At 41.3% G+C, this 26,085-nt stretch overlaps 1 protein-coding gene across 5 annotated transcripts in view; it reads right to left on the reverse strand.

Annotated features, from left to right (window-relative positions):
• Positions 1–936: 936 nt before the first annotated feature.
• Positions 937–26,085, reverse strand: part of LOC121575633 (copine-3-like) — a 70,434-nt gene continuing 45,285 nt past the window's right edge. For 4 of the 5 annotated variants that reach the window (XM_045223133.1, XM_045223134.1, XM_045223132.1 and 1 more), the window contains exons 3-16: positions 15,583–15,762; positions 15,354–15,428; positions 15,141–15,212; positions 14,919–15,002; positions 13,578–13,667; positions 13,112–13,210; positions 12,662–12,748; positions 11,781–11,840; positions 10,689–10,822; positions 10,123–10,177; positions 9,985–10,036; positions 8,083–8,216; positions 4,735–4,971; positions 937–2,271 (exon numbers count right to left, since the gene is read on the reverse strand). In XM_045223133.1, coding sequence (XP_045079068.1) covers positions 2,158–2,271; positions 4,735–4,971; positions 8,083–8,216; positions 9,985–10,036; positions 10,123–10,177; positions 10,689–10,822; positions 11,781–11,840; positions 12,662–12,748; positions 13,112–13,210; positions 13,578–13,667; positions 14,919–15,002; positions 15,141–15,212; positions 15,354–15,428; positions 15,583–15,762 — 1,473 coding nt within the window. In that variant the 3' untranslated portion in view covers positions 937–2,157. Of the gene's footprint in view, positions 2,272–4,734; positions 4,972–8,082; positions 8,217–9,984; positions 10,037–10,122; positions 10,178–10,688; positions 10,823–11,780; positions 11,841–12,661; positions 12,749–13,111; positions 13,211–13,282; positions 13,379–13,577; positions 13,668–14,918; positions 15,003–15,140; positions 15,213–15,353; positions 15,429–15,582; positions 15,763–26,085 lie in introns of all 5 variants that reach the window. The other variant, XM_045223136.1, reaches the window with a different exon arrangement.

A 26,085-nucleotide genomic window follows, 5' to 3' on the forward strand; every position in this document is an offset into this window, starting at 1 on the left:
GATTGGACCTATCCCTTCAGACCACTGCAATTTAGCTGGTACACCATTGAAATTGAATTGACATTTTAACGTCCAACTACTACCACAAAGACGGCTGCCGTTCCTCCCACCGTTGAATGTCAACTTGAATGGCACGGCCTATTCCTGCGGTCCTCAACTCATACCCTACGAGGTCACGAGCCTGCTGGTTTTCTGTTCTACCTGATAATTTACTGCATACACCTGGTGTCCCAGGTCAGAGTTGAGTTTGAGGGGTCTATTCGATCATCTATATTTCAACTCTGGACCTCGAAGCCAGTTGCATTTTTTCATTGTTCTAATCAGGGATTGATTTAGACCTGGGACACCAGGTGTGTGCAATTAATAGAACAGAAAACCAGCAGGCTCCAGACCTCGTAGGGTATGAGTTGAATATCCCTGCTATAGAAGATTTACAATATTATTTAAAACAATGGATATTCACGTTCTATTCAACATTCTCTGATGGGTGGATCTGCAACCATCTTTATGGTACCATTTGAAAGTTGACATTTAAACATTTTTAATATTGTACTGTATTTAAGAGTATCCTGCGTCTCAACCAATGGTGGGCATAACAAACACCTAATTTGATGTGAAATAGGGTATAAACTACATCACAAGAAAAAAAAAAAGTATTTACATTTTTGTTGTTAATTGACTACAACGGTATAAAAAAAACAATAACGGAAAAATGACAACCCTGTTTATATGCTTTCAAATGACATAAAAATCAACATTTTGTCTTAATCAATGACCAAGATATGGATGTCTCATGAAGTGTGTGGGGGCCAACTTTGTGGACCTGTATCTCTTGAACGATTGGTCATTCAGGTCCAATATTAATATTCTGACAGTTTCTACCATGGGCAAATATGTATGCAAAGTTTTGTTTTAATCAAAAGGGGTATGCTCAAACATTGGCACTTTTTGATTTAATTCATGTGGGACGACCCTATAATGTAAATACATATAAAACATATACATACCATCATACATTACATATACCATTCTCAAATCTATCATTTTAGTTTCCATTGTTTTAGGGAGGAAATAGAATAGGAGAAAGCATCTAACAACATCAGGATCAATAGCAATTTCCTAATAATTACATGGTTTTCAATGGGGGTAGTAAACAATTCATGAGAAGTTCTACAGCACTACTCTAATTAAAGGCAAGTCTTATTTATCTTTGGTACAAAACTTTAGCAATCCATAGCATACATTCTATTGCAGCAGATAAAAATGATTTAGCATAATTTTCTAACTAATCTCCAGCATGAGAAAACCATTCTAAAGTGGATACACCACAAACATCAAAATGTGAACATTACTGGAGCCACAATATCAGTTTTGTTTCACAGTTAGCAAAGTTAGTTAACTAGCTAGAGTTTTATAGATTGATTTAGAGTTAGTTAGCTATATTGCTATCTATACTGTAGCGTCATGCCTCCAAAAACGACTGTCTCCAGTTATGTTTACATTTTGGCATTTGTGACGTATATACTTTCCAAGCATATTAAGTGCAAGGTGGTGTGTAATATCAGCTCTCATAATGTGACATACACTATCATTAAAAACTACATTGCATAAAAGGTTAATAAGCAGTGCAAAAGGCCATGCACAAGTATTCAAGTTTGAGTGGTGGAATACCGAGTGATGGAGTGATAATGGTTATCAGCTTCAGAAAACCAAGATGTAATAAACACAATTAGAAAATGAATGTGATTGCACTGATAATGTAGAATCACCCTGCCTAACCTCGATAACGGAGGAAAGCTTCATTGCATTGAAAATAAGGATTAAATACAGTGAAGTATCAGCTGCATTTCATTAAATGCATTAAAGCTCTCCTTTTCCACTATTTTGTAACAACCACTTCTTGAACTCCTTGTCACTTCCAGAGGAATGAAAGAATATCTGAAGCAGCAAAGAATGAGAAATATCTATGACTGTAGAAATTAAAAATTAAATGGTCATAATTGTCATAAGTTGTATCAAAAGGCACAAAGAGCGTTGACAGTGTGAAATAATTATAGGATTTTCACATCTGATAGTGGGCATACTCATAACCCTGTGTGGTGTGCTGGCTCCCTCATGTGGCTAGGATTACTAAGTGCTGCAGTTCTGCTTGCTCCACTAAGCTTTGAGGGCAGGAACGTTGACTGGATCCAGTTTCAGCATCTTGAAGTAGGACACAAGTTGATTGGGCACTTCAGCCAAGACACTTTGGGCGAGGGCTTCCTTAGGGGCCTGCAGAGGGCGGAAGGACAGTGAGAAGGGAAGAGCTCCAACAGCAGGGCAACAAAACACACAAACAAACTCAAGATAGAAAAGTGTGTAAAATCTGTCAATATCTCGCCAAAGTGTTACGGAATGGTGCTACACTACCCACTGATACAATTACAGACTAAACCAGGGGTGTCAAACGTACGGCCCGCGGGCCGGATCAGGCCCGCAAACGGGTTTAATCCAGCCCGCGAGATGATTTAAAAAAAAAAAAAAAAAAAAAAAAAAAAAATTTAAGTATAAAAATGCGCTGCAATTTTTCAATAAAATAAACTGCTGTTCCAATTGCGTCCACTGGATGGCGCAATAGCAATTGTGTTAAGCAAGCAAACTGTTTATACCGGGGCAGAGCAAGTAGGTCAAGCACGTGCAGCCAATGAGCTAATTTGTTTTGCCCGCGATATTTATTACGGCTTCTACTTTTAACATTATGTGCTTTGGCACCCTCATTGCCCCAATATGTCTCTGTCAAAAAAGAGAACGCAGAGTGTTCCAAGAAAAATGGTCATCCTATTTAATCACGGAATTGAATGGGAAAGCTGTATGTTTGGTGTGTTCAGAGCATGTTGCAGTGCTGAAAGAATATAACCTTCGTCGCCACTATGTGAGTCTTCATGCCGACAAATATGACAACTTTCAAGGACAGCGGAGATGAGAGAAGGTGAATGAACTGTTGGCGGGTCTGAAGAAACAGCAGTCTGTGTTTACTCACAGCCGAGACATCAGTGACGCTGCAGTGAAAGCTAGCTACCTCATTGCTAATGAAATCGCAGTGGCTTCAAAACCATTTAGTGAGGGTGAATTTGTAAAAACATGCATGATGAAGGCAGCGGAGATTGTGTGCCCTGAAAAGCGGCAGGCTTTTGCAAATATCAGCCTGACAAGAAACACAGTTGCAGACAGGATTTCCGATCTTTCAGTGGATTTGGACAGCCAGTTGAAGCAAAAAGTAAAGTCATTTATTGCGTTTTCGGTTGCAATTGATGAAAGCACGGACATTACAGATGTTGCACAACTGGCCATTTTTTCATCCGCGGAGTTGATGACACATTGACCGTCACCGAGGAGTTCGTGGAGTTGGTGCCGATGACAGATACAACGACAGCAGCTGATATTTTTACCGCACTCGTCGGGCGCGCTGGACAGGGTCGGAGTGGACTGGTCCCGCGCTGTCAGCCTGGCTACAGATGGTGCGCCCTCAATGATCGGGAAAAAAGCAGGCGTTGTGACAAAGTTCAGAGAGAAAGTGCAATCTGCAAATGGAGGATGTGATTTTTGACTTTTCACTGTATTTTGCACCAGGAGGCTTTGTGTTGCAAGTCATTAAAGATGGATAACGTCATGAAGGTGGTCATCCAAACTGTTAATTTCATCCAATCCAGAAGCCTGAATCACCGTCAGTTTGACAGCCTTCTCAGAGAGAAAGACCACATCTATGGCCTGCCATACCACACTGAGGTAAGATGGTTAAGCCGAGGTGCTGTGCTGAGGCGTTTCTTTGATTTACGAGAAGAAATTGAACAGTTCATGGAAGAAAAGGGCAAACCAGTGTTAGAATTTCATTCCGCAGAATGGATGCCGGACCTTGCATTTATGGTGGATGTTACAGAGCACCTGAATAACTTGAACAAACAGCTGCAAGGGCACAACAAAGTTGTCACGCAGTATTATGACAGCATACGTTCTTTCAAGTTGAAGCTGTCATTGTGGGAGACGCAACTTGCCGGTGGTGATGCAGCTCACTTCCCCTGTCTGAAAAATGTGTGCGCGACCCAACATGTGGCAGACATGAAGCGGTTCAAAGATAAAATAACTGGACTGTTACGGGAGTTTGAGCAACGCTTTCAGATTTATGTTTATATGTTTTTATGTTGATGTGCTATTTTTTTAAATTGATTTTATTTTATTTGTATATTTAACCTATTCTTGACTCTGTGGTTCTTGCACTTGTTTGGAGAACAGGATTTCATTATTTTTATCTACATTTCTGCCTGAGAAATGACACCCTGATATAGTTCTGTGAAACAGTTCTGTTAATCACTGAGGCATTGTGTGTTTGTGTGTTCTTTTTCTTTAGAATTTTCAAATAAACTTGACGTGTTTTATGATTAATAGTGATGTTGTGCTTGTACTATTTTGGACACACTGTCCTCAGGCTCCAGCTTTATGTTGTATGTTGATCGTATTAAAACAAAGAAAACAATCTGAAGTTGTTGTTTTTCAGTTATATATACCATGATTTTTCCGGTCCGGCCCACTTGGGAATAGATTTTCCTCCATGTGGCCCCTGAGCTAAAATGAGTTTGACACCCCTGGACTAAACTGATGTACACTCGTGAATCTTCTCAATTCCTCGCCAAAATGGTGTGGTACTGGTACTGACAACACACTTCACAATGACACAATCGCAGATTAAAATAAACATACATTAGCAAACTGTCTGAGGGGCACAAACTGCACAATATCCCTGGCCACGGGCTCGCCACTCAGGGACTTGAGTACACCGTCGTCTCCATCTAGCAGCTCCATGGCCTTGAAGTCTGCTTCGCCCACCCCGATGATGATGATGGACATGGGCAGCCGTGAGGCCTTGACGATGGCGTCCCGGGTCTGGTCCAGGTCCGTGATCTCGCCATCGGTGATGATTAGCAGGACAAAATATTGCTGAGGAAAGTTAAAAGAGGAGGACAGAACGGTTTGTTAAATTGAATTCAGTTTGAAATTAACAAATGCGCTAGACACGGCAAATCCTTCTGCGTTCCACCGTGTGTTCATTCTGACCAAGACACTTTCTTTTCAGAACTGTTGAGTAGCCTGTATGGTAAATGTCTGATTTGTATCATCATGTTTGTACACTATACAGTGCATTCGGAAAGTATTCAGACACCTTGACTGTTTCCACATTTTGTTACGTTACAGCCTTATTCTAAAATTGATTAAAATGTGTTTTGTTTTTTATCAATCTACACACAATACCCCATAATGACAAAGCAAAAACAGGTTTAGAAATTTTAGCAAATGTATTACAAATACAAATCTGAAATATCACATTTACTTACAGTACCAGTCAAAAGTTTGGACACACCTACTCATTCCAGGGCTTTTTTCTTTTTTACTATTTTCTACATTGTAGAATAATAGTGAAGACATCAAAACTATGAAATAACACATATGGAATCATGTAGTAACCAAAAATGTTTTAAAAAATGAAAATATATGTTATATTTGAGATTCTTCAAAGTAGCCACCCTTTGCCTTGATGACAGCTTTGCACACTCTTGGCATTCTCTCAACCAGCTTCATGAGGTAGTCACCTGGAAGGCATTTCAATTAACAGGTGTGCCTTCTTAAAAGTTAATTTGTGGAATTTCTTTCCTTCTTAATGTGTTTGAGCCAATCAGTTGTGTTGTGAAAAGGTAGAGGTGGTATACAGAAGATAGCCCTATTTGGTAAAAGACCAAGTCCATATTATAGCAAGAACAGCTCAAATAAGCAAAGAGAAACGACAGTCCATCATTACTTTAAGACATGAAAGTCAGTCAATACGGAAAATGTCAAGAACTTTCAAAGTTTCTTCAAGTGCAGTCGCAAAAACCATCAAGCGTTATGATGAAACTGGCTCTCATGAGGACCGCCACAGGAAAGGAAGACCCAGAGTTACCGCTGCTAAGTTCATTAGAGTTACTAGCCTCAGAAATTGCAGCCCAAATAAATGCTTCAGAGTTCAAGTAACAGACACATCTCAACATCAACTGTTCAGAGGAGACTGTGTGAATCAGGCCTTCATGGTCGAATTGCTGCAAATAAACCACTACTAAAGGACACCAATAATAAGAAGAGACTTGTTGGGCCAAGAAACCGGTGGAAATCTGTCCTTTGGTCTGATGAGATTTTTGGTTCTAACCGCCGTGTCTTTGTCAGACGCAGAGTAGGTGAACGGATGATCAACGCATGTGTGGTTCCCACCATGAAGCATGGAGGAGGTGGTGTGATGGTACTTTGCTGGTGACACTGTCCGTGATTTATTTAGAATTCAAGGCACACTTAACCAGCATGGCTACCACAGCATTCTACATCGATACGCCATCCCATCAGGTTTGGGCTTATTGGGACTATGATTTGTTTTTCAACAGGACAATGACCCAACACACCTCCAGGCTGTGTAAGGGCTATTTTACCAAGAAGGAGAGTGATGGAGTGCTGCATCAGTTGACCTGGCCTCAACCAAATTGACATGGTTTGGGATGAGTCGGACCGCAGAGTGAAGGAAAAGCAGCCAACAAGTGCTCAGCATATGTGGGAACTCCAAGACTGTTGGAAAAGCATTCCAGGGGAAGCTGGTTGAAGGAATGCCAAGAGTGTGCAAAGCTGTCATCAAGGCAAAGGGTGGCTATTTGAAGAATCTCAAATATAAAATATTTTTTATATTTGTTCAACACTTTTTTATTTACTACATCATTTCATATGTGTTATTTCATAGTTTGGATATATTCACTATTATTCTACAATGTAAAAAATAGTAAAAATAAAGACAAACCCTTTAATGAGTAGGTGTGTCCAAACTTTTGACTGGTAGTGTATGTTAATGTGGGCTATTTTTAGCACTTTCCTGGGATGTTTGATTTTTATTGCTTAACTGAGCTAGTCATTGTCTCAACTCAGCCGCGAAATGCGTGGACTGAGTCCAGGAGCCAAGATGATTTGGATTGACTCTGCATTCCTGTAGAGCATCTTCTGTTTCCAGTTCCAAAGTTATCTATAAAAGTGATTTCAACAGAGTACAGTAATCTTTTAGCCAGGTGTGTAATGCCAGTAGCCTGTTGAATCCTTCACACTCGCGGCCCAACGATTGTACCGGACCTGAAATATTTGGCTGCTTTTTGCAATATTTCAGTGCTAAAATCAGATCTTTAAAATCAATTTTCAGAAGTTCCGAGCTAACCCTCCTGATGTCGTTTGACCCCACATGGACTACGACAGCGTCAGCTCTCGGCATCTGTCGTAGAATGGTCGGAAGCAGCCTTGTAATGTCCTGTACTCGTGCTCCAGTATAGCACATGGTTTTTGGGTTTTTGCCCCAGGAACCAAGATGTTTTAAACAATATAACTGCCAATGACAAGAGCTGGTGCAATGGCTGAGGAGATCCGGCCGTTCTTTCACCTCGAGGATCTTAGGGCCCAATGAACTGGAGCCAGCTGTAGTATCCATCGTGGATGATGAATGGGCCGGAGTCTCTAGCAGCCTCACGGTCTGATGAGGGTGGGAGTTCTGAGGATCCTCCTTCTGACATACAAAGCCCTTCACCACTTTACCCACCCCCACCCACCAATCAGACTTTCTCCCCTCCCAACCCACACAGGCACTCCGTTCCACCACAACAGGCCACCTTCTCATCCTCAGGTCGAAGCTCCAGAGCTTCGGCGACAAGGCCTTCTCCAGGGTTGCTCCTAGAACTCCCTCCCGGTAACCTAAACCGGGTTCGTATCCGAACCCCAACCCTACCCTCCCCATACACTGATACATTACATGCTTTCCCTTCATTGAGCCCACTCCTCTCTTTATTCACATTTATGTTTAGTCTCATGTTGTTTTGACTCCTGTTTTTCTGATTCATTTCTACAATTGCAAAGCGACTTTGGGTCCTTGAAAAGCGCTATATAAGTCCCATGTATTATATGTGTTTTAGACTATTTTCAGGTTAAGCTGAAAAAGAGAAGATATCCTTTAATGAGAGGAAGGAAGGGGAAGAGGTGTTGCATGTGGTCTAGACTCACCGATGCGTTGTTCTGCTGTGCCGCCCCTGACGCAATGCTTGCCACGTGGTTGATGATGGGGGAGAAGTTGGTGGGACCGTAGAGCTTCACCTGAGGTAGGGCCATGCGGTAGGCCTCCACAATCCCCTGTACCCCTGCAACATATCAAAACATAGGGCCACATTAGTTTGAGCTAAAACTGGTGTGTATACTGTAGGTCAGTGATACTCATATTATTTGAGAAGGTTCAATCACACACATTTCCTAGGTGGCAACAGTCCGGATGTATATTGTAATTTATCGGCATAGTAACAGAATCTACAACCGTTTTTGCATAAAATGTTTTGAGGAATACTGGTAAATACATCAAATGAGACTAATTACATATTTCAATGAATTACTAAAAGGTGATTTTGATTGTGAAAATGTGCCTTACAGTGCAGGAATGTGTACAGTAGGCTACTGCTATTTCAGTACAACACATTCATTATTAAACTTTATTGAAAATATGAAGAAAAAGTGTAAAGTTGTGACATTGCTGAAGAACAAAAGTGGTTGCATAGTTATCTGTATGAAAAAGGTACACTGAACCAATGGCCTTCAATGAACAAGGACTTTAAGGGATAGTTCATCCAAAATGTATGTTTGGGTCAAATTCCTCTTACCTTGAGTTGTGTGTAGGACAGTAGTGACAGCATCCACAATAATCGGTTTTGCCACAGCCAGGAGCTAGCATGATTAGCATCACCCACAAAAATGAATAATCCATGGTATCGATGTTAGCAAAGCTGCATTGCAAGGAGAAACTACCTAAAAAACACTTCAAACTAAATTCAGTAGTTGGTGGAGTTTGCAGGGATTTGTTTACGTGCATACTGATGAAATAATTGCTGGAATTTTGTTACTCAAAACAACCCATTTTCTCCTGTAGTCTCACAGCCACATATGTTTCTGTTGTTTGCTTTAACATAGAAAATTAAGTTGTATTGCATTGTAATTTGAGTCTTCCATTGGGCACTCAAACATGGATTGACTACCAGCTGTGAACAAACTCACAGCTGGCTTGACTGAACTATCAGACCATTGGAATATTCAGATATTACTGCAAAAATAACTACATTCCCATAGGGAAAATAATATGAACAGGTTCTTCTCGAGTATCAACGCTACCAAACATAGTTTGAAGTGTTTTTGAGGAAGTTTCGACTTGCAATGCAGCTTTGCCAACATCGGTACCATGGATTACATTCATTTTTGGACGATGCTAATAATGCTAACTCATTATGGCTGTGGCAAAAGTAAACAACTAATTGTGGATGCTGTCACTACTGGCCTACAGACAACTCAAGGTAAGAGGAATTTGGCCCAAACATTTTGGATGAACTATCCCTTTGTCAGTGGTAGTCAATATGCTTTGAAGTGATTGAAATGCATTAGAAAGGTATTGGAAAGTTCAGGAAAACATCAGGGATGATCATAAAACAATCTTTGTGTATTATCTTCTGTGGAGAATCAATTCATGTTCCCCAGTCATTCTCTGGATGCGTCACACTCCCTTCTAACGAGTCCTGCACAGCTTGTGAGTGTCATAGAGGGAAACAGACTAATAGTGGATATTGGAGGTTACTCACATAACCACGGTTCTAAGAACTAATCAGCGCATTCAGTAGACATTTGGTGTTGTTCGGTCCGTATCGAGTATGGTCCATATTTTACCGTATTGAGTATGGCAGCTGTAGGTTTATATGTAAAACATTTCAAATGGCAAATAAATTCATGAATAAATCATTATGCATCTAGGCCAACAACAGGCAGAGTATGGTTTCATTTTTTTATTTTATCTAAACAGGTTAGATCAATACACATGATGCAATAGTCATGCTGATGGACATGGATTATATTAACACACACACAAATATTTACCTTGACAGTAAGGATTACTTGGGTTGAAGTTCAGTGCAAATTCATGGGATACCTGCAGGGTTAATAACACACCGATTTACTAACTTACAAAACTTGTTTTCCTGAAATATTTACCCCTTTTATTTTATTTTATCTAACCTTGAAGTCTGGGGGCACTTGAGCTCCAAATCCAAAGGCAGGGAAGAGTTTGTCACTGAGGAAGCACATAAAACAATATGAGATTTGAGCAGACTATCACAATGACAGAGGCATCATGAAAACAATGGAGGGATGTTGTCCAGAGTAACAGGCCAAACCCGCCATGTTAGTCCATTTAGGTCCCCGCCTCTATAGAAATAACAATTTGTTAATGATCCTTACTTAGGGCTAAACATTTCCATGACCTAAATCTGCACAACCAGGAAGTCAAGCCAAGTGCTCATATTCATCTCAGTTGCTGTATTCATACTCCCTTTGCCTGTCCCCCAAAGTGTGCACTTCCCTCTTCCTCTCATAGATTTAACAGCATTGAACTGGTGTCAGCATTGCTGGAGAGAGTACCCACCGTATTTCTTACAACAGATTATTTATTTTAAATGCATGGGGGGTGAACAAGTGTACACTTCGAGGAGAAGGGTAGGGAATCTGAATTTAGCCATCTATTAATCTACTCACGGCCTCTCCCTCTTTGGCGTTCTACTGAGCAGAAAGAGTGTTCTTCTTACGTGTCATAGTCCTGGACCACCAGGCCCACTGACCATGTGGCCGAAAGGTACTGGTTCAGACCGTCAGGACTCAGGTAATGCAGGGACTGTGGAGAGCGAGGGTCGCCGTTTGACCCAGTGAAATCAATGCCCACCTTAGAGAAATGTAGGAACCATGAGTGATGGTGCAATTGGAACAAAAAGCTAAAAGAAATACTAATTTAAAGAAGCAATCCGGGAATGGTACATCCATTTTTGGAATTTCATAGATATAGCCATTGATTCTTAAAGAATACAACTTGTAAATGCCTCATGAGCTTAGTCTATTTGCCGTACCCCATTAGAACCCCAAACATAAGCTTGTTTTACTCAATTGTTTGTAATTGCAAACAAAGTCTGTACTCTGTCTATTTTGAGAGTGGTTACATTTCTCCAGCCCCATCCCTCAGCTGTTTACATTCGACATTTAAGTAATTTAGCAGACACTCTTATTCAGAGCGACTTACTTAGTGCTTTCATTTTAAGATAGCTAGGTGGGACAACCACATCACAGTAAGTACATTTTTCTTTAATAAAGTAGCTATCAGCAGTCTGAGCTTATTTCCATTAGTGCATTTTCAATCCATCAAACATATTGCTTGACTTTTGGACATGAGCTAGTTAGAAAGATATGGCATATAGAAGCAAACCGAATGGACATCATGAAAATGATCGGAGAGGTTGAGAGTAGAAGAAGTTCAGGAGCAAAAAAAAAAATATATATATATATATATAATAGAATTATTGTACAATTAACTCTGTCCATAAGGTGTAGATAGTAATTATAGACCGGAAGTAGAGGCCTGGGCATTGTTGTTCACTAATTTACTCCAAGTAGGGAAAGGATGGTGGGGTTGAAAAGTAATAAAGGGGAGTATATATTTAAAAATATGGGGGATTGGAAGTGATGCAGACAATTACATTGATAGAAGATACAATCTATCTGCAATAAGCTGATCCATTCCCCCCGAAAAAAAAGATAAAACGTAAAAAACATAAATAAGATAAAAAACAACAAAATAAGCAAAACTTCAACCCCTTACATCTGATTGTGTCTGAAGAGCCTGCACTTACCGTAAAATTTATTTGGCATCCTCCCATGACATAGTCCAGGAATGTGTACTGTGCCTGTATCTAGGGGGAAATTACAATTTGCTTTAGAAGTATCAACTTTTTAAAAATAGGGTAAAATCTAAGGGCTAATGAAGCTTCTGTGCAATTATACTGAACAAAAATAGAAACGCAACATGTAAAGTGTTGGTCCCATGTTTCATGAGCTGAAATAAAATATCCCAGAAATGTTCCATATGCAAAAAAAGCATATTTCTCTCAAATGTTGTACACAAATTTGTTTATGTCCCCGTTAGTGAGATTTTCTCCTTCACCAAGATAATCCATCCACCTGACAGGTGTGGCATATCAAGAAGCTGATTAAACAGCATGATCATTACACAGGTGCACCTTGTGCTGGGGATAATAAAAGGACACTAAAATGTGCAGTTTTGTCACACAACACAATGCCACAGATGTCTCAAGTTTTGAGGGAGCGTGCAGTTGGCATGCTGACTGCAGGAATGTCCACCAGAGCTGTTGTCAGAGAATGTAATGTTAATTTCTCTACCATAAACTGCCTTATGTTTTAGAGAATTTGGCAGTACGCCCAACCGGCCTCACAACCGGAGACCACGTGCAACCACGCCAGCCCAGGACCTCCAAATCCAGCTTCTTCACCTGCGGGATGGTCTAATTGGCTGAGGCTGGCTCCCCAGTGGGTGGGCCTGACTCAAGTGGGTGGGTCTATGCCATCCCAGGCCCACCCATGTGAAATCCATAGATTAGGGCCGAATTAATTTATTTCAATTGACTGATTTCCATATATGAACTGTAACTCAGTAAAATCGTTGAAATTGTTGCATGTTGCGTTTATATTTTTGTTCAGTATATTTATAACCTACCTGGCAGCTCTTGACACTGATTACTCCAGAGTTTTTGTAACTCTTCTTCTTCTTCTGCTTCTCTGGATGGACACAGTCAAACTCCACCTGATCACAATGGGCAATATATACAAATTCCTCAAATACATCATGATTAGATACATGAGGCAGAAACACTTTACATTAAGCTGCTCAGCTCTTACACATGTAGTTAATATATAAAGCATATGGTAGCTATACTGTAAAGGCACAGAACAATGATTCAATTATAATCAGAAACTGGCAAAAATGTGTTTCAAATGAGTAATTAGTGAAGTTACTGTGTAGTTAGATGCAATTAATTACACAAAACAACTTTAAATTTATGTAACATGGTATCTTTACAATTTAATGTCAAGTGGGATCTATAAAAGAGACAGAAGGTTAACAGTAAGGTAAGCAAAAATGCAAGAAAAAAAGACATGGTCTCACCGGCGAACCATGGGAAGCTTTCTGCAGCTCAGACACATTAGTTTGGAAAACACCGATAAGGTCATGCGAACCATCACTATCATAATCAGAGCAGTGGACCTGGGGAAGGGGGACAGGATAGAGGGAGTTGAAGAGAGACAAAAGGACGGAGAGAGGTTCTCTTTGGCTCACCGCACGGTCTTTAGCGTCCAAAAGCTGGCGGGTAGTGCAAGTAAACTCTCCTATCATATCTGAACTGGTGTCTTCGTCCTTATCATAACAAGTGACCTGCCAGTAACGCAGACACATAGGTCAGCGGTCCCATAAGAATAGGGCTGTAGGTTATGTCAAGACAAAACACATAATTTAGTAGTCACAACATCTGTAATTCAACAGGTTCTATAGGACACCATAAGCTCTGAGAGGTCCCTACATGCTAGTGCTTGTGTAGGTCTGCTAAATGCCACGGTCTTTCAGCTATTCATACCTTGATTGGTTTGCTCATGTCACAGTTGCAGAATGTTTGCAAAGCCACAGTGAATTTCTTCCATGACGGACTCAGATTATTCTTCACAACCTAACAAAAAATACAAATAAATAAAAGTAGTGACAAATGGATGAGATCAACAAGTCACAAAAAATTGAAATTACAATTGCACCATGCCAAAATAACAATACAGACCAATAAGGTGGTCATGCACGATACTCTCTCCATTAAACAAATACTACTTTATTAGAGAATGTTTCAAATGTGCTGTTCCGGTCAAAACAACTTCATCAGACAGAATTAATTATAAAAATAGGTAGCTGTATCCTGGACTGGTCTCTGAGTAGTGGTGTGGTGTGAGAAGCAGGTGTTTAAAAGAAATGCACGTGGCGTAGCCTATTTTGTTCTCTCCTTGAGGAAATGCATGGATGATAACTGCTAAATCAGTTTTAATCACATACACAACTAAACCTTTTATGAAAGCAAAACATGACAATTTATTACCAGTATTCTGTGTCATGAACATCCGATGAGTATTCAGTCTCGTAGTCATTTTCCTTGAGGAAATGCATGACTGCTAAAGCAGTTGAGTTCACATATACGCCCCAAAAAAAAGCAATTGTGATAACATGAAGAACTGCAACCAGTGTATACTAATTTTAATTTCCTGATATCATAATGTGTTGGTATCAGATGGGTATGAATGTAGACCAGGGGTGTTCAATGACAGTCCGGGAGGGCCAAAACACTGATTGGGTTTTCATCCACTCCTTCTAATAAGGGACTCAGACCTGGTACACCAGGTGAGTGCAATTCACTAACAGGAAGAAACAAAAAAATTGAAGTGTTTCGGCCCTCTAGTAGCGGAATTGAAAAACCCTGCTGTAGGCCATTTCTGCCCGCTCACTTCGTAAATTGGCTGTCACCAGCTGTAGCCGGGCAGGCAAACCCATAAGTCGGCCCTTGAGCAAGCTTGCTATTGGTGTTCAGAAACTGGACATCGACAAGTTTTATCTTTGACCTTGCCCACAGTAGTCTACACAACCGAAATTAAACGTGATAGATGTAAAATGTTCACAACACGTTAAGATGTTAAGATACATGCAATGTTTTTCCAATGTATGAGTGATTTTACGACAAGTTCATTCTGAGTTTCACCAACTTCGATGCGCCTTCCTCTCTACAGCCGTGTCCGCCCAAATCTCTGCACTCGCTGGCAAGAACTGACAGAAAGTCAAACCAATTACATGTGCGCAATTAGCCTACTTTCTTTTCGAAATACCCAGTCTATACTCGACATATTGGGTTGCAGCTACTCCAAATAAATATGGTGATAAGTACCTCAGTTCTGTGAACTAGCTGCCACTTGCCGTCATCTCCTTGTTTAAAGAATTCAAGGAATGGATCAGATTTCCCAAACAAGTCCTGCAATAGAGACAACCATGAGCACTGGGGAATAAATAATGGGCGGGAGAGAATTCAGAACACTTTTTATTACTCCTTAATAAAGTAGGCCACTTTGCATTTGCAAAGACTGTGCACTGAGAAGTGCCTCAATTGTACCTTCTTATCCAGGCCTTTAGCCTCCACCTCCAGCACTATGGCCCTGTTATCCTTTATCTCCTCAGCAGTAATCTGTAAAAACACACACATAATTAAACACAAATTAGAGAATTCATATGATGATCTCAAGACAATGTTTGCATTAGCCTTATGTTTGTTAACATTTACATAAGTAGGACCATTTTACATTTACACAGCCAGTTAAATACTTACAGTAATGGTGCCTTTGCCTGCAGGCTTCCCCTTCTTCAGTTGTAGAGGTCTGGTAATTTTCTTGCTGGACACAATCTGAAAGGCAAATGGTTGATCGTTGGAGGCACACCATAATTCGTAGAGCAGTTCAAGAACATTGGGTAAAGTTTATACTTGAGAAAATAAAAATGTACACAAATGTATAATAATGATGGCGGACTAATTGGTCCACACATTCATATATCCTCACCTGTCCCAGTGTGCACTCAAAACCCCCCAGGAAGTCATCATCATTCAGATTGACAGACTTGTTGTCTACGTCATAGACGCCCAGCTTCAACTTCTGCACCTTCTCAAAGTGGTAGTCCACGAGCAGCTTCTTGGAGAACTCAGGGTCCTGGCAGTTTTTCACCTTCTCCGTGCGGTCCAACTGTATAGTGAACCAGAAAACATCTTCATGAACAAATAGGCCATTTGAGTGTATACTGTGAGGTCCAAAAGTATTTGGAAAGTGACAATTTGTGTCTCTGTACTCCAGCACTTTGGATTTGAAACGATACAATGACGGAGATTACAGTGTAGGCTGTCAGCTTTAAATTTTAGGTTATTTTCATCCATATCAGGTGAACCGTTTATATATTACAGCACTTTCTATACGTAGACCCCCCATTTTAAGTATTTGGACAAATTAACTTATGTATAGTAAAGTAGTCAAATGTTTTGTATTTGGTCCCATATTCATAGCATGCTACATCAAGCTTGTGACTACAAACTTGTTGGATGCATTTGCAGTTTGTTTTGTTTCAGATTATTTTGTGCTCAATCGAAATGAATGGTAAATAATAGTGTCATTTTGGAGTCACTTTTATTGTAAATAAGAATATAATGTTTATAAACACTTAATGTGGATGCTACTAGGGATGTGACAAATGGAAACATTTACTTAGCCATTTTATTATCGGTTTTCCGTTAAAACAATAAGAAAGATTCATAAAATTCCATGTGAATTCACAATGCAGCTGCGCTGCTGCCAGCAATGGCATCAAACCATGTTTTATGTATTTGATACCATTCCACCAATTCCGCTCCAGACATTACCACGAGCCCGTCCTCCCCAATTAAGGTGCCACCAACCTCCTGTGGATGACGTACTGGTGGAGTGTCCACTCCAAAATAATTGATTCCTCCACTCCTTGCACATCGATCCCCGGTGTTGAGTAAAGAGTCCTAAGACTCAATATATTTGGAATGGAGGAGACTGATTAGTTGCAGTACTTCCGAGAACAAAAACACTCACATCCTTCATAGCAACCTAGCGAGGGACGGAGAGAGAGGGGAGGGACACAGTAAAGGCAGGTCAGCCACCAGTCAGGCAGTCAGAACCGTGCACTACACCTATCCATCGGCAATCAAAAGCTGTGTCTAGCAATGGAATGCTGTATCTTTCCATTTCTTGGCATGCAATGTCTCGCAACTTCAGTAAAGCTTGGCCTATCATTAATGAAAAAGGCTATTACACACGTGTTACATTCCCCAGCAAGAAAATCAAAAATGCAGCTCAAACAGAAGAGGGAACTAACAAAGAGTCACTGACCAACAACTAAAACGAAACAGGTGGGGTTTTAGGAGGGGTTCTGAAAGACACTCATGGGGGTGTCTGAAAGTTGACTAGCAACAACAACTGGAACCTAAAAGACCCACCATGAGCACCCACTACATTTGCCCAAGAAGAGGCAAACAAAAGAAAAACCCACACCAAAAGTTAGACAGGAAGCAAATAAAAAAAGGTGGTGCAAAACAAAATCAGATAAAGGATTGTTAGTCTATACAGTGGGGAAAAAAAGTATTTAGTCAGCCACCAATTGTGCAAGTTCTCCCACTTAAAAAGATGAGAGAGGCCTGTAATTTTCATCATAGGTACACGTCAACTATGACAGACAAATTGAGGAAAAAAATTCCAGAAAATCACATTGTAGGATTTTTAATGAATTTATTTGCAAATTATGGTGGAAAATAAGTATTTGGTCACCTACAAACAAGCAAGATTTCTGGCTCTCACAGACCTGTAACTTCTTTAAGAGGCTCCTCTGTCCTCCACTCGTTACCTGTATTAATGGCACCTGTTTGAACTTGTTATCAGTATAAAAAGACACCTTTCCACAACCTCAAACAGTCACACTCCAAACTCCACTATGGCCAAGACCAAAGAGCTGTCAAAGGACACCAGAAACAAAATTGTAGACCTGCACCAGGCTGGGAAGACTGCATCTGCAATAGGTAAACAGCTTGGTTTGAAGAAATCAACTGTGGGAGCAATTATTAGGAAATGGAAGATATACAAGACCACCTGATAATCTCCCTCGATCTGGGGCTCCACGCAAGATCTCACCCCGTGGGGTCAAAATGATCACAAGAACGGTGAGCAAAAATCCCAGAACCACACGGGGGAACCTAGTGAATGACCTGCAGAGAGCTGGGACCAAAGTAACAAAGCCTACCATCAGTAACACACTACGCCGCCAGGGACTCAAATCCTGCAGTGCAAGACGTGTCCCCCTGCTTAAGCCAGTACATGTCCAGGCCCGTCTGAAGTTTGCTAGAGTGCATTTGGATGATCCAGAAGAGGATTGGGAGAATGTCATATGGTCAGATGAAACCAAAATATAACTTTTTGGTAAAAACTCAACTCGTTGTGTTTGGAGGACAAAGAATGCTGAGTTGCATCCAAAGAACACCATACCTACTGTGAAGCATGGGGGTGGAAACATCATGCTTTGGGGCTGTTTTTCTGCAAAGGGACCAGGACGACTGATCCGTGTAAAGGAAAGAATGAATGGGGCCATGTATCGTGAGATTTTGAGTGAAAACCTCCTTCCATCAGCAAGGGCATTGAAGATGAAACGTGGCTGGGTCTTTCAGCATGACAATGATCCCAAACCCACCGCCCGGGCAACGAAGGAGTGGCTTCGTAAGAAGCATTTCAAGGTCCTGGAGTGGCCTAGCCAGTCTCCAGATCTCAACCCCAAAGAAAATCTTTGGAGGGAGTTGAAAGTCCGTGTTGCCCAGCGACAGCCCCAAAACATCACTGCTCTATAGGAGATCTGCATGGAGGAATGGGCCAAAATACCAGCAACAGTGTGTGAAAACCTTGTGAAGACTTACAGAAAACATTTGACCTGTGTCATTGCCAACAAAGGGTATGTAACAAAGTATTGAGAAACTTTTGTTATTGACCAAATACTTATTTTCCACCATAATTTGCAAATAAATTCATTAAAAATCCTACAATGTGATTTTCTGGATGTTTTTTTCTCAATTTGTCTGTCATAGTTGACGTGTACCTATGATGAAAATTACAGGCCTCTCATCTTTTTAAGCGGGAGAACTTGCACAATTGGTGGCTGACTAAATACTTTTTTCCCCCCACTGTAAATAAAAAAATCGGGAGAGCCAACTAAAGGCATTAACCCTCTGCATCTATCATGACAACTGCAACACTGGGCCAGTCACTCTTAAATAGCGGTAGCAGAGAGAACAATCTATGACTTGGGTGACTGGAGTTTTTGACACATTTTTGGGCGTTCCTCAGACACCGCCTAGTATATAGGTCCTTGATGTCAGGAAGCTTGGCCCCAGTGATGTACTGGGCTGTACGCGCTAACCTCTGTAGCGCCTTACGGTCGGATGCCAAGCAGTTGCAATACCAGGCGGTGATGAAACCGGTCAGGATGCTCTCGGTGCTGCAGCTGTGTAACTCTTTGAGGATCTGGGATCCCATGCCAAATCTTTTCAGTCTCCTGAGGGGAAAAGGTGTTGTCGTGCCCTCTTCACAACTGTCTTGGTGTGTTTGGACCATGGTAGTTCGTTGGTGATGTGGACACCAAGGAACTTGAAACTCTCGACCCGCTCCACTACAGCCCCGTCGATGAGAATGGGGGCCTGTTCGGCCCTCCATTTCCTGTAGTCCACAATCATCTCCTTTGTCTTGCTCACATTGAGGAAGAGGTTGTTGTCCTGGCACCACACTGCCAGGTCTCTGACCTCCTCCCTATAGGCTGTCTCATCGTTGTCGGTGATCAGCCCTACCACTGTTGTGTCATTGGTGTTAGAGTCGTGCTTGGCCATGCAGTCTTGGGTGAACAGGAAGCACAGGAGGGGACTAAGCACACACCCCTTAGGGGCCACAGTATTTAGGATCAGCGTGGCAGATGTGTTGTTGCCTACCGTTACCACCTGGGGGCAGCCCGTCAGGAAGTCCAGGATCCAGTTGCAGAGGGAGGTGTTTAGTCCCGGGGTCCTTAGCTTAGTGATGAGCTTTGTGGGAACTATGGTGTTGAACGCTGAGCTGTAGTCAATTAACAGAATTCTCACATTAGGTGTTCCTTTTGTCCAGGTGGGAAAGGGCAGTTTGGAGTGTGATTGCGTCATCTGTGGATCTGTTGAGGCGGTATGCAAATTGGAGTGGGTCTAGGGTTTCCGAGATGGTGTTGATGTGAGTCATGACCAGCATTTCAAAGCACTACCGACGTGAGTGCTATGGGGCGGTAGTAAATTTAGGCAGGTTACCTTCATTTTCATGGGCACAGGGATAATGGTGGTCTGCTTGAAACATGCAGGTATTACAGACTCGGTCTGGGAGAGGTTGAAAATGTCAGTGAAGACGCTTGCCAGTTGGTCCGCGCATGCTCTGAGTACACGTCCTGGTAATCCGTCTGGCCCCGCGGCCTTGTGAATGTTGACCTGTTTAAAGGTCTTGCTCACATCGGCTACGGACAGCGTGATCACACAGTCGTCCGGAACAGCTCTCATACATGCTTCAAATAAAATGTTAAAATCACATTTTATTTGTCACATGCGCCAAATACAACAGGTGTAGACCTTACCGTGAAATTTTTACCTACAAGCTGTTAACCAACAATGCAATTCAAGAAATAGAGTTAAGAAAATATTTACTAAATAAAGTATAAAATAAAATAAAAAGTAACAATAAAATAACAATAATGAGGCTATATACAGGGGGTGCCGGTACCAAGTCAATGTGCAGGGGTACAGGTTAGTCAAGGTAAGTCGTACATGTAGGTAGGGGTAAAGTGACTATTCAGTGCTGCTTGCCTCGAAGCGAGCATAAAAAGGCATTTAGCTCGTCTGGTAGGCTTGCGTCACTGGGCAGCTAGCGGCTGGGTTTCCCTTTGTAGTCCGTAATAGTTTGCAAGCCATGCCACATCCGACGAGCGTCAGAGCCGGTGTAGTATGATTTAATCTTAGTCCTGTATTGACGGTTCGTCTGAGGGCATAGCGGGATTTCTTATAAGCGTCCGGATTAGTGTCCAGCTCCTTGAAAGCGGCAGCTCTAGCCTTTAGCTTGGTGTGGATGTTGCCTGTAATCCATGGCTTCTGGTTAGGATATGTACACACGGTCACTGTGGGGACGACGTCATCGATGCACTTTTGATGAAGCCGGTGACTGAGGTGGTATACTCCTCAATGCCATTGGATGAATCCCGGAACATATTCCAGTCTGTGCTCGCAAAACAGTTTGGCATGGGTCCTCAGATCCTCAAAATGTTCTACAGCTGCACCATCGAGAGCATATTATTCTCGAGTATCAACACTACCAAACATAGTTTGAAGTGTTTGAGGAAGTTTCGGCTTGTATTTTTTCCATATATAGACACACCCTGTGTTTTAATAAATGCATTAAGCTTGTCTGATTGCTTTAAGTTTATGGTTTGATGAAATAAGACAAATGCCTTGAGGGCGCCAGAGATCTAGAAAACCAGAAGAAAAAAAACCTTAACCTGACCCAATTATTCTCCTCCCGCTCTTGCTGGCTTTCGCAGATTCTGCCATTACTCTCCTGAAGTTGCCGGTAATAGGCTACACGAGGAGTCGGCAACCTTTCTCATATGGAATGCCAATTTATCTTACCATTTGTACTGATCTGCGTGCCAGTTATGATTTTCATATGCACATTTTCGTGAAACAGTTTCATTAAATTTGTTATAACTTCTTCATATCTCAAAATATCTCATTGTCATGTGGTTAATCAAAATTATATCCAAATCTAAACAAATAAATGATACAAACCTAAAAAGTAACTTCTATTGCCATTGCCAACTATGTAAAAATAGCCTACATAAAGCCAACAAATAAAAACATTGTAGCCTGCAGGTAGAAAATATCCTGATAAAAATAAATATCCTATAAATCACATTGGCTACACATGGCCTGTCCGCAACGAACTTGAAACGTTGAATCAACTATTAACTTGGGTCCAGCGGGAAGCTTGCGCTAGCGAACTTTCAACATAAAATATTCTGGGATAGACACAGCTGTAGGCTATTTGCGCAAGGCATAAGAAGCAGTGCTTGACTTGGGCAGGAGCTCACCGGATTTGACATTTTGCCCGTTCACGCTGAGTGGTTATCGAAAGGGAGAGAGCTGGAAAGATTTTTCAAATACATTGAGGAACTATTGTAATTCTCAATGGATGTAAAAACAGACTTTGTTTGCTTGCTCTTTGAGGTGAAGAAAACATTACTTTGAGAAGCTCCACAGCTCATTAGTGGTGGTGCGTTAAGCCAATCAGAAATACTATCAGATTCCCAAATGGGCACATTTATATGCCTACAGGCCAGGTAGCCTATAGGCCTACTTCTATGCGTAATCAGGTGCACATCCTTACTCAACATTGACAAGAGCGCTCCAAACAAAAGACAATGACTAAATTCACTAAACTCGTAAATAGAATGAAATAAACCAAAACTTGTTTCTCACAAGTGTAGCATAGGTTCTGCAAACAATGTGTCCACTCTGTCAATGATAACGGGAAGACTGTAATAATAATATTGAATGTATTAACAGAAATTACCATAACAAACATTGTAGATTAGAAATTATAGGAATTAATGGTAAATGTACTACTGGTGATATATGTAATGGGGAATTGATATACACTAACAATCAAATGCAAACAATTCACACAATGAAGTTATGAAACAGTGAATGTGCACAAATTGGCGGGAGAGAGCGCATTCTGGAGAGAGAAGTGTATTGTGCATCTGGGTGCATGGTCAATCTGACGTCTGCATTGGCCATGCAGCATTTACGGTGATATGGCCTCAGCAGAAGTCAGGGCATTCATTCTTCTTGAGCTTCGCGGAGCAGTGCAGAGCTGTTGTCAAGGAAGGGAGTTTGTGTTTTCAACAGGATGTACTACTGTCAACCAAACATTTCAATGCGCATCGTTACAAAATTTGGGAGGCGCATGGCAATACGGTACGGAGCTCGATTTGGACTCTGCATGCCTCTGGAGGCTCCACAATTGCGTCACACACTCCATATAGACCCTACGACCACATTTACGGATCAAGCATAAATTGGCTTTTAGTCTCCGCAATGGATTACTTCACTGATATGGGCGCATATATATAACTGCTCGACTAAAACAATCTAGGTCGACCAACAGCCTAACGACCAAACAATCGACAAGTCGACTAATTGGGGTCAGCCCTACCAGTGAAACTGAATTACATTCACTCAGAAATGTAATTCCTCTGCTGGAGGTTATAAACACAAAACAGGACATATTTGCATATGTTATGGTCTTGTGAAGGCTGGCTGAATTCTGCCAAAGACTATGCTATTTTATCTCAACATGTCTACAGATTCTCCCTTCTCCCTGTTTTTGTTTGCTTGGAAATGTTGAAACTGGAGACTATTACCTCAAGAAACTGTGTAACCAAGTATTAATAGTGGCTAAGATATGCATTGCCAATATTTGGAAGGTTGGTTATCCTCCCACAAGGTCAAGTTATGCATCACTAGCTTTGATTTATTACCAGATTAAGGTTATACTGGGCAACTTTCATAAGGTCTGGATGCCCTATATGGAATACAGTAAAACTAAAGGAGTCTGTATTGAAAACATGACCACGTCAGGGGAGATACCTATTTAGGCAATCCCTAGCTGTTGGGCTGCTCAGTCCTGGCCCCGGGGGTCTGCCGTCCTGTGGGTTGTCACTTTGGTCTTGGCCTAACACACCTGAAACCAATAATGAATATTTCACTAAGATCCTAAAGCTGAGTGTGTTGGGTTGGGTTGGGGCGCTGCAGGGTGATGAACCCCTAGGAACAGGATGGGGTGACCCAGCTACATTGTGTGCAAGTAGAAAGAGCTCTACAGTACTATTAATCCTATGATATTTATTATATGAAGGGATTTGCTGTTTCTGTGTGTTAAATGTATTTTTGAGGTGTGTTTTTTTTGTTTCCAAATCATTCCCCTTCGGAACAAAAAAAATTTAAAGGTAGGAACTGGGAAGGAACTTGTGTTGGGAGAGAGTTGAGTTATTGACTAGACTGGTGGGGGTCGGGAGTACAGGCGGCTCGGGCAGGCTGGTCGGTCTGGCTGAATTTTGATATAGAGGATGTTTTAATAAAGACAATCAAAATTATTTGTATTTTTTCAGGAGTTGTTCATTTGTTAGGGTATTGGTTGAAGGTGCAACACAATACGTATTATTGAATTACCTTTGATCTAGTTCAGTCTTATTAAAATCACTTAAACATTTCATAAATGATCTCTTACCTAGCTTGATGACTGTGGGCATTTTTGCTTACTTTTTGTTCTAAATAGTGACGGCATATTGGACTGTGTGAAAATGCAGGAAATTAGCTTAAGACCACCCCGCCAGGTTATGTTCCCCCCACTTCTAAAACCAAAGTGGCACCCCTGACAGATTCACTACACGGAACAACAGATAGTCCCAAAACAAAATCAAGGAAGTTTGTTCTGAAGAGTCTGTCCTATATATGAGAGATATAAGAAACATCAGGAAACTTTAATTTTTTTACATGTACAGTGGGGAAAAAAAGTATTTAGTCAGCCAACAATTGTGCAAGTTCTCCCACTTAAAAAGATGAGAGGCGCCTGTAATTTTCATCATAGGTACACGTCAACTATGACAGACAAATTGAGGAAAAAATATCCAGAAAATCACATTGTAGGATTTTTAATGAATTTATTTGCAAATTATGGTGGAAAATAAGTATTTGGTCACCTACAAACAAGCAAGATTTCTGGCTCTCAAAGACCTGTAACTTCTTCTTTAAGAGGCTCCTCTGTCCTCCACTCGTTACCTGTATTAATGGCACCTGTTTGAACTTGTTATCAGTATAAAGACACCTGTCCACAACCTCAAACAGTCACACTCCAAACTCCACTATGGCCAAGACCAAAGAGCTGTCAAAGGACACCAGAAACAAAATTGTAGACCTGCACCAGGCTGGGAAGACTGAATCTGCAATAGGTAGGCAGCTTGGTTTGAAGAAATCAACTGTGGGAGCAATTATTAGGAAATGGAAGACATACAAGACCACTGATAATCTCCCTCGATCTGGGGCTCACGCAAGATCTCACCCCGTGGGGTCAAAATGATCACAAGAACGGTGAGCAAAAATCCCAGAACCACACGGGGGACCTAGTGAATGACCTGCAGAGAGCTGGGACCAAAGTAACAAAGCCTACCATCAGTAACACACTACGCCGCCAGGGACTCAAATCCTGCAGTAGCAGACGTGTCCCCCTGCTTAAGCCAGTACATGTCCAGGCCCGTCTGAAGTTTGCTAGAGTGCATTTGGATGATCCAGAAGAGGATTGGGAGAATGTCATATGGTCAGATGAAACCAAAATATAACTTTTTGGTAAAAATTCAACTCGTCGTGTTTGGAGGACAAAGAATGCTGAGTTGCATCCAAAGAACACCATACCTACTGTGAAGCATGGGGGTGGAAACATCATGCTTTGGGGCTGTTTTTCTGCAAAGGGACCAGGACGACTGATCCGTGTAAAGGAAAGAATGAATGGGGCCATGTATCGTGAGATTTTGAGTGAAAACCTCCTTCCATCAGCAAGGGCATTGAAGATGAAACGTGGCTGGGTCTTTCAGCATGACAATGATCCCAAACACACCGCCCGGGCAACGAAGGAGTGGCTTCGTAAGAAGCATTTCAAGGTCCTGGAGTGGCCTAGCCAGTCTCCAGATCTCAACCCCATAGAAAATCTTTGAAGGGAGTTGAAAGTCCGTGTTGCCCAGCGACAGCCCCAAAACATCACTGCTCTAGAGGAGATCTGCATGGAGGAATGGGCCAAAATACCAGCAACAGTGTGTGAAAACCTTGTGAAGACTTACAGAAAACGTTTGACCTGTGTCATTGCCAAAAAGGGTATATAACAAAGTATTGAGAAACTTTTATTGACCAAATCCTTATTTTCCACCATAATTTGCAAATAAATTCATAAAAAATCCTACAATGTGATTTTCTGGAGAAAAAAAATCTCATTTTGTCTGCCATAGTTGACGTGTACCTATGATGAAAATTACAGGCCTCTCTCATCTTTTTAAGTGGGAGAACTTGCACAATTGGTGGCTGACTAAATACTTTTTTTCCCCACTGTATGGAGACTGTTTAGTGCCAAATATAAGGCGTTAAATACAGTGGGGAAAAAAAGTATTTAGTCAGCCACCAATTGTGCAAGTTCTCCCACTTAAAAAGATGAGAGAGGCCTGTAATTTTCATCATAGGTACACGTCAACTATGGCAGACAAAATGAGATTTTTTTTCTCCAGAAAATCACATTGTAGGATTTTTTATGAATTTATTTGCAAATTATGGTGGAAAATAAGGATTTGGTCAATAAAAGTTTCTCAATACTTTGTTATATACCCTTTTTGGCAATGACACAGGTCAA

Source organism: Coregonus clupeaformis, chromosome 10 (genome assembly GCF_020615455.1).
Source record: "Coregonus clupeaformis isolate EN_2021a chromosome 10, ASM2061545v1, whole genome shotgun sequence".
NCBI classification, from domain to species: Eukaryota; Metazoa; Chordata; class Actinopteri; order Salmoniformes; family Salmonidae; genus Coregonus; species Coregonus clupeaformis.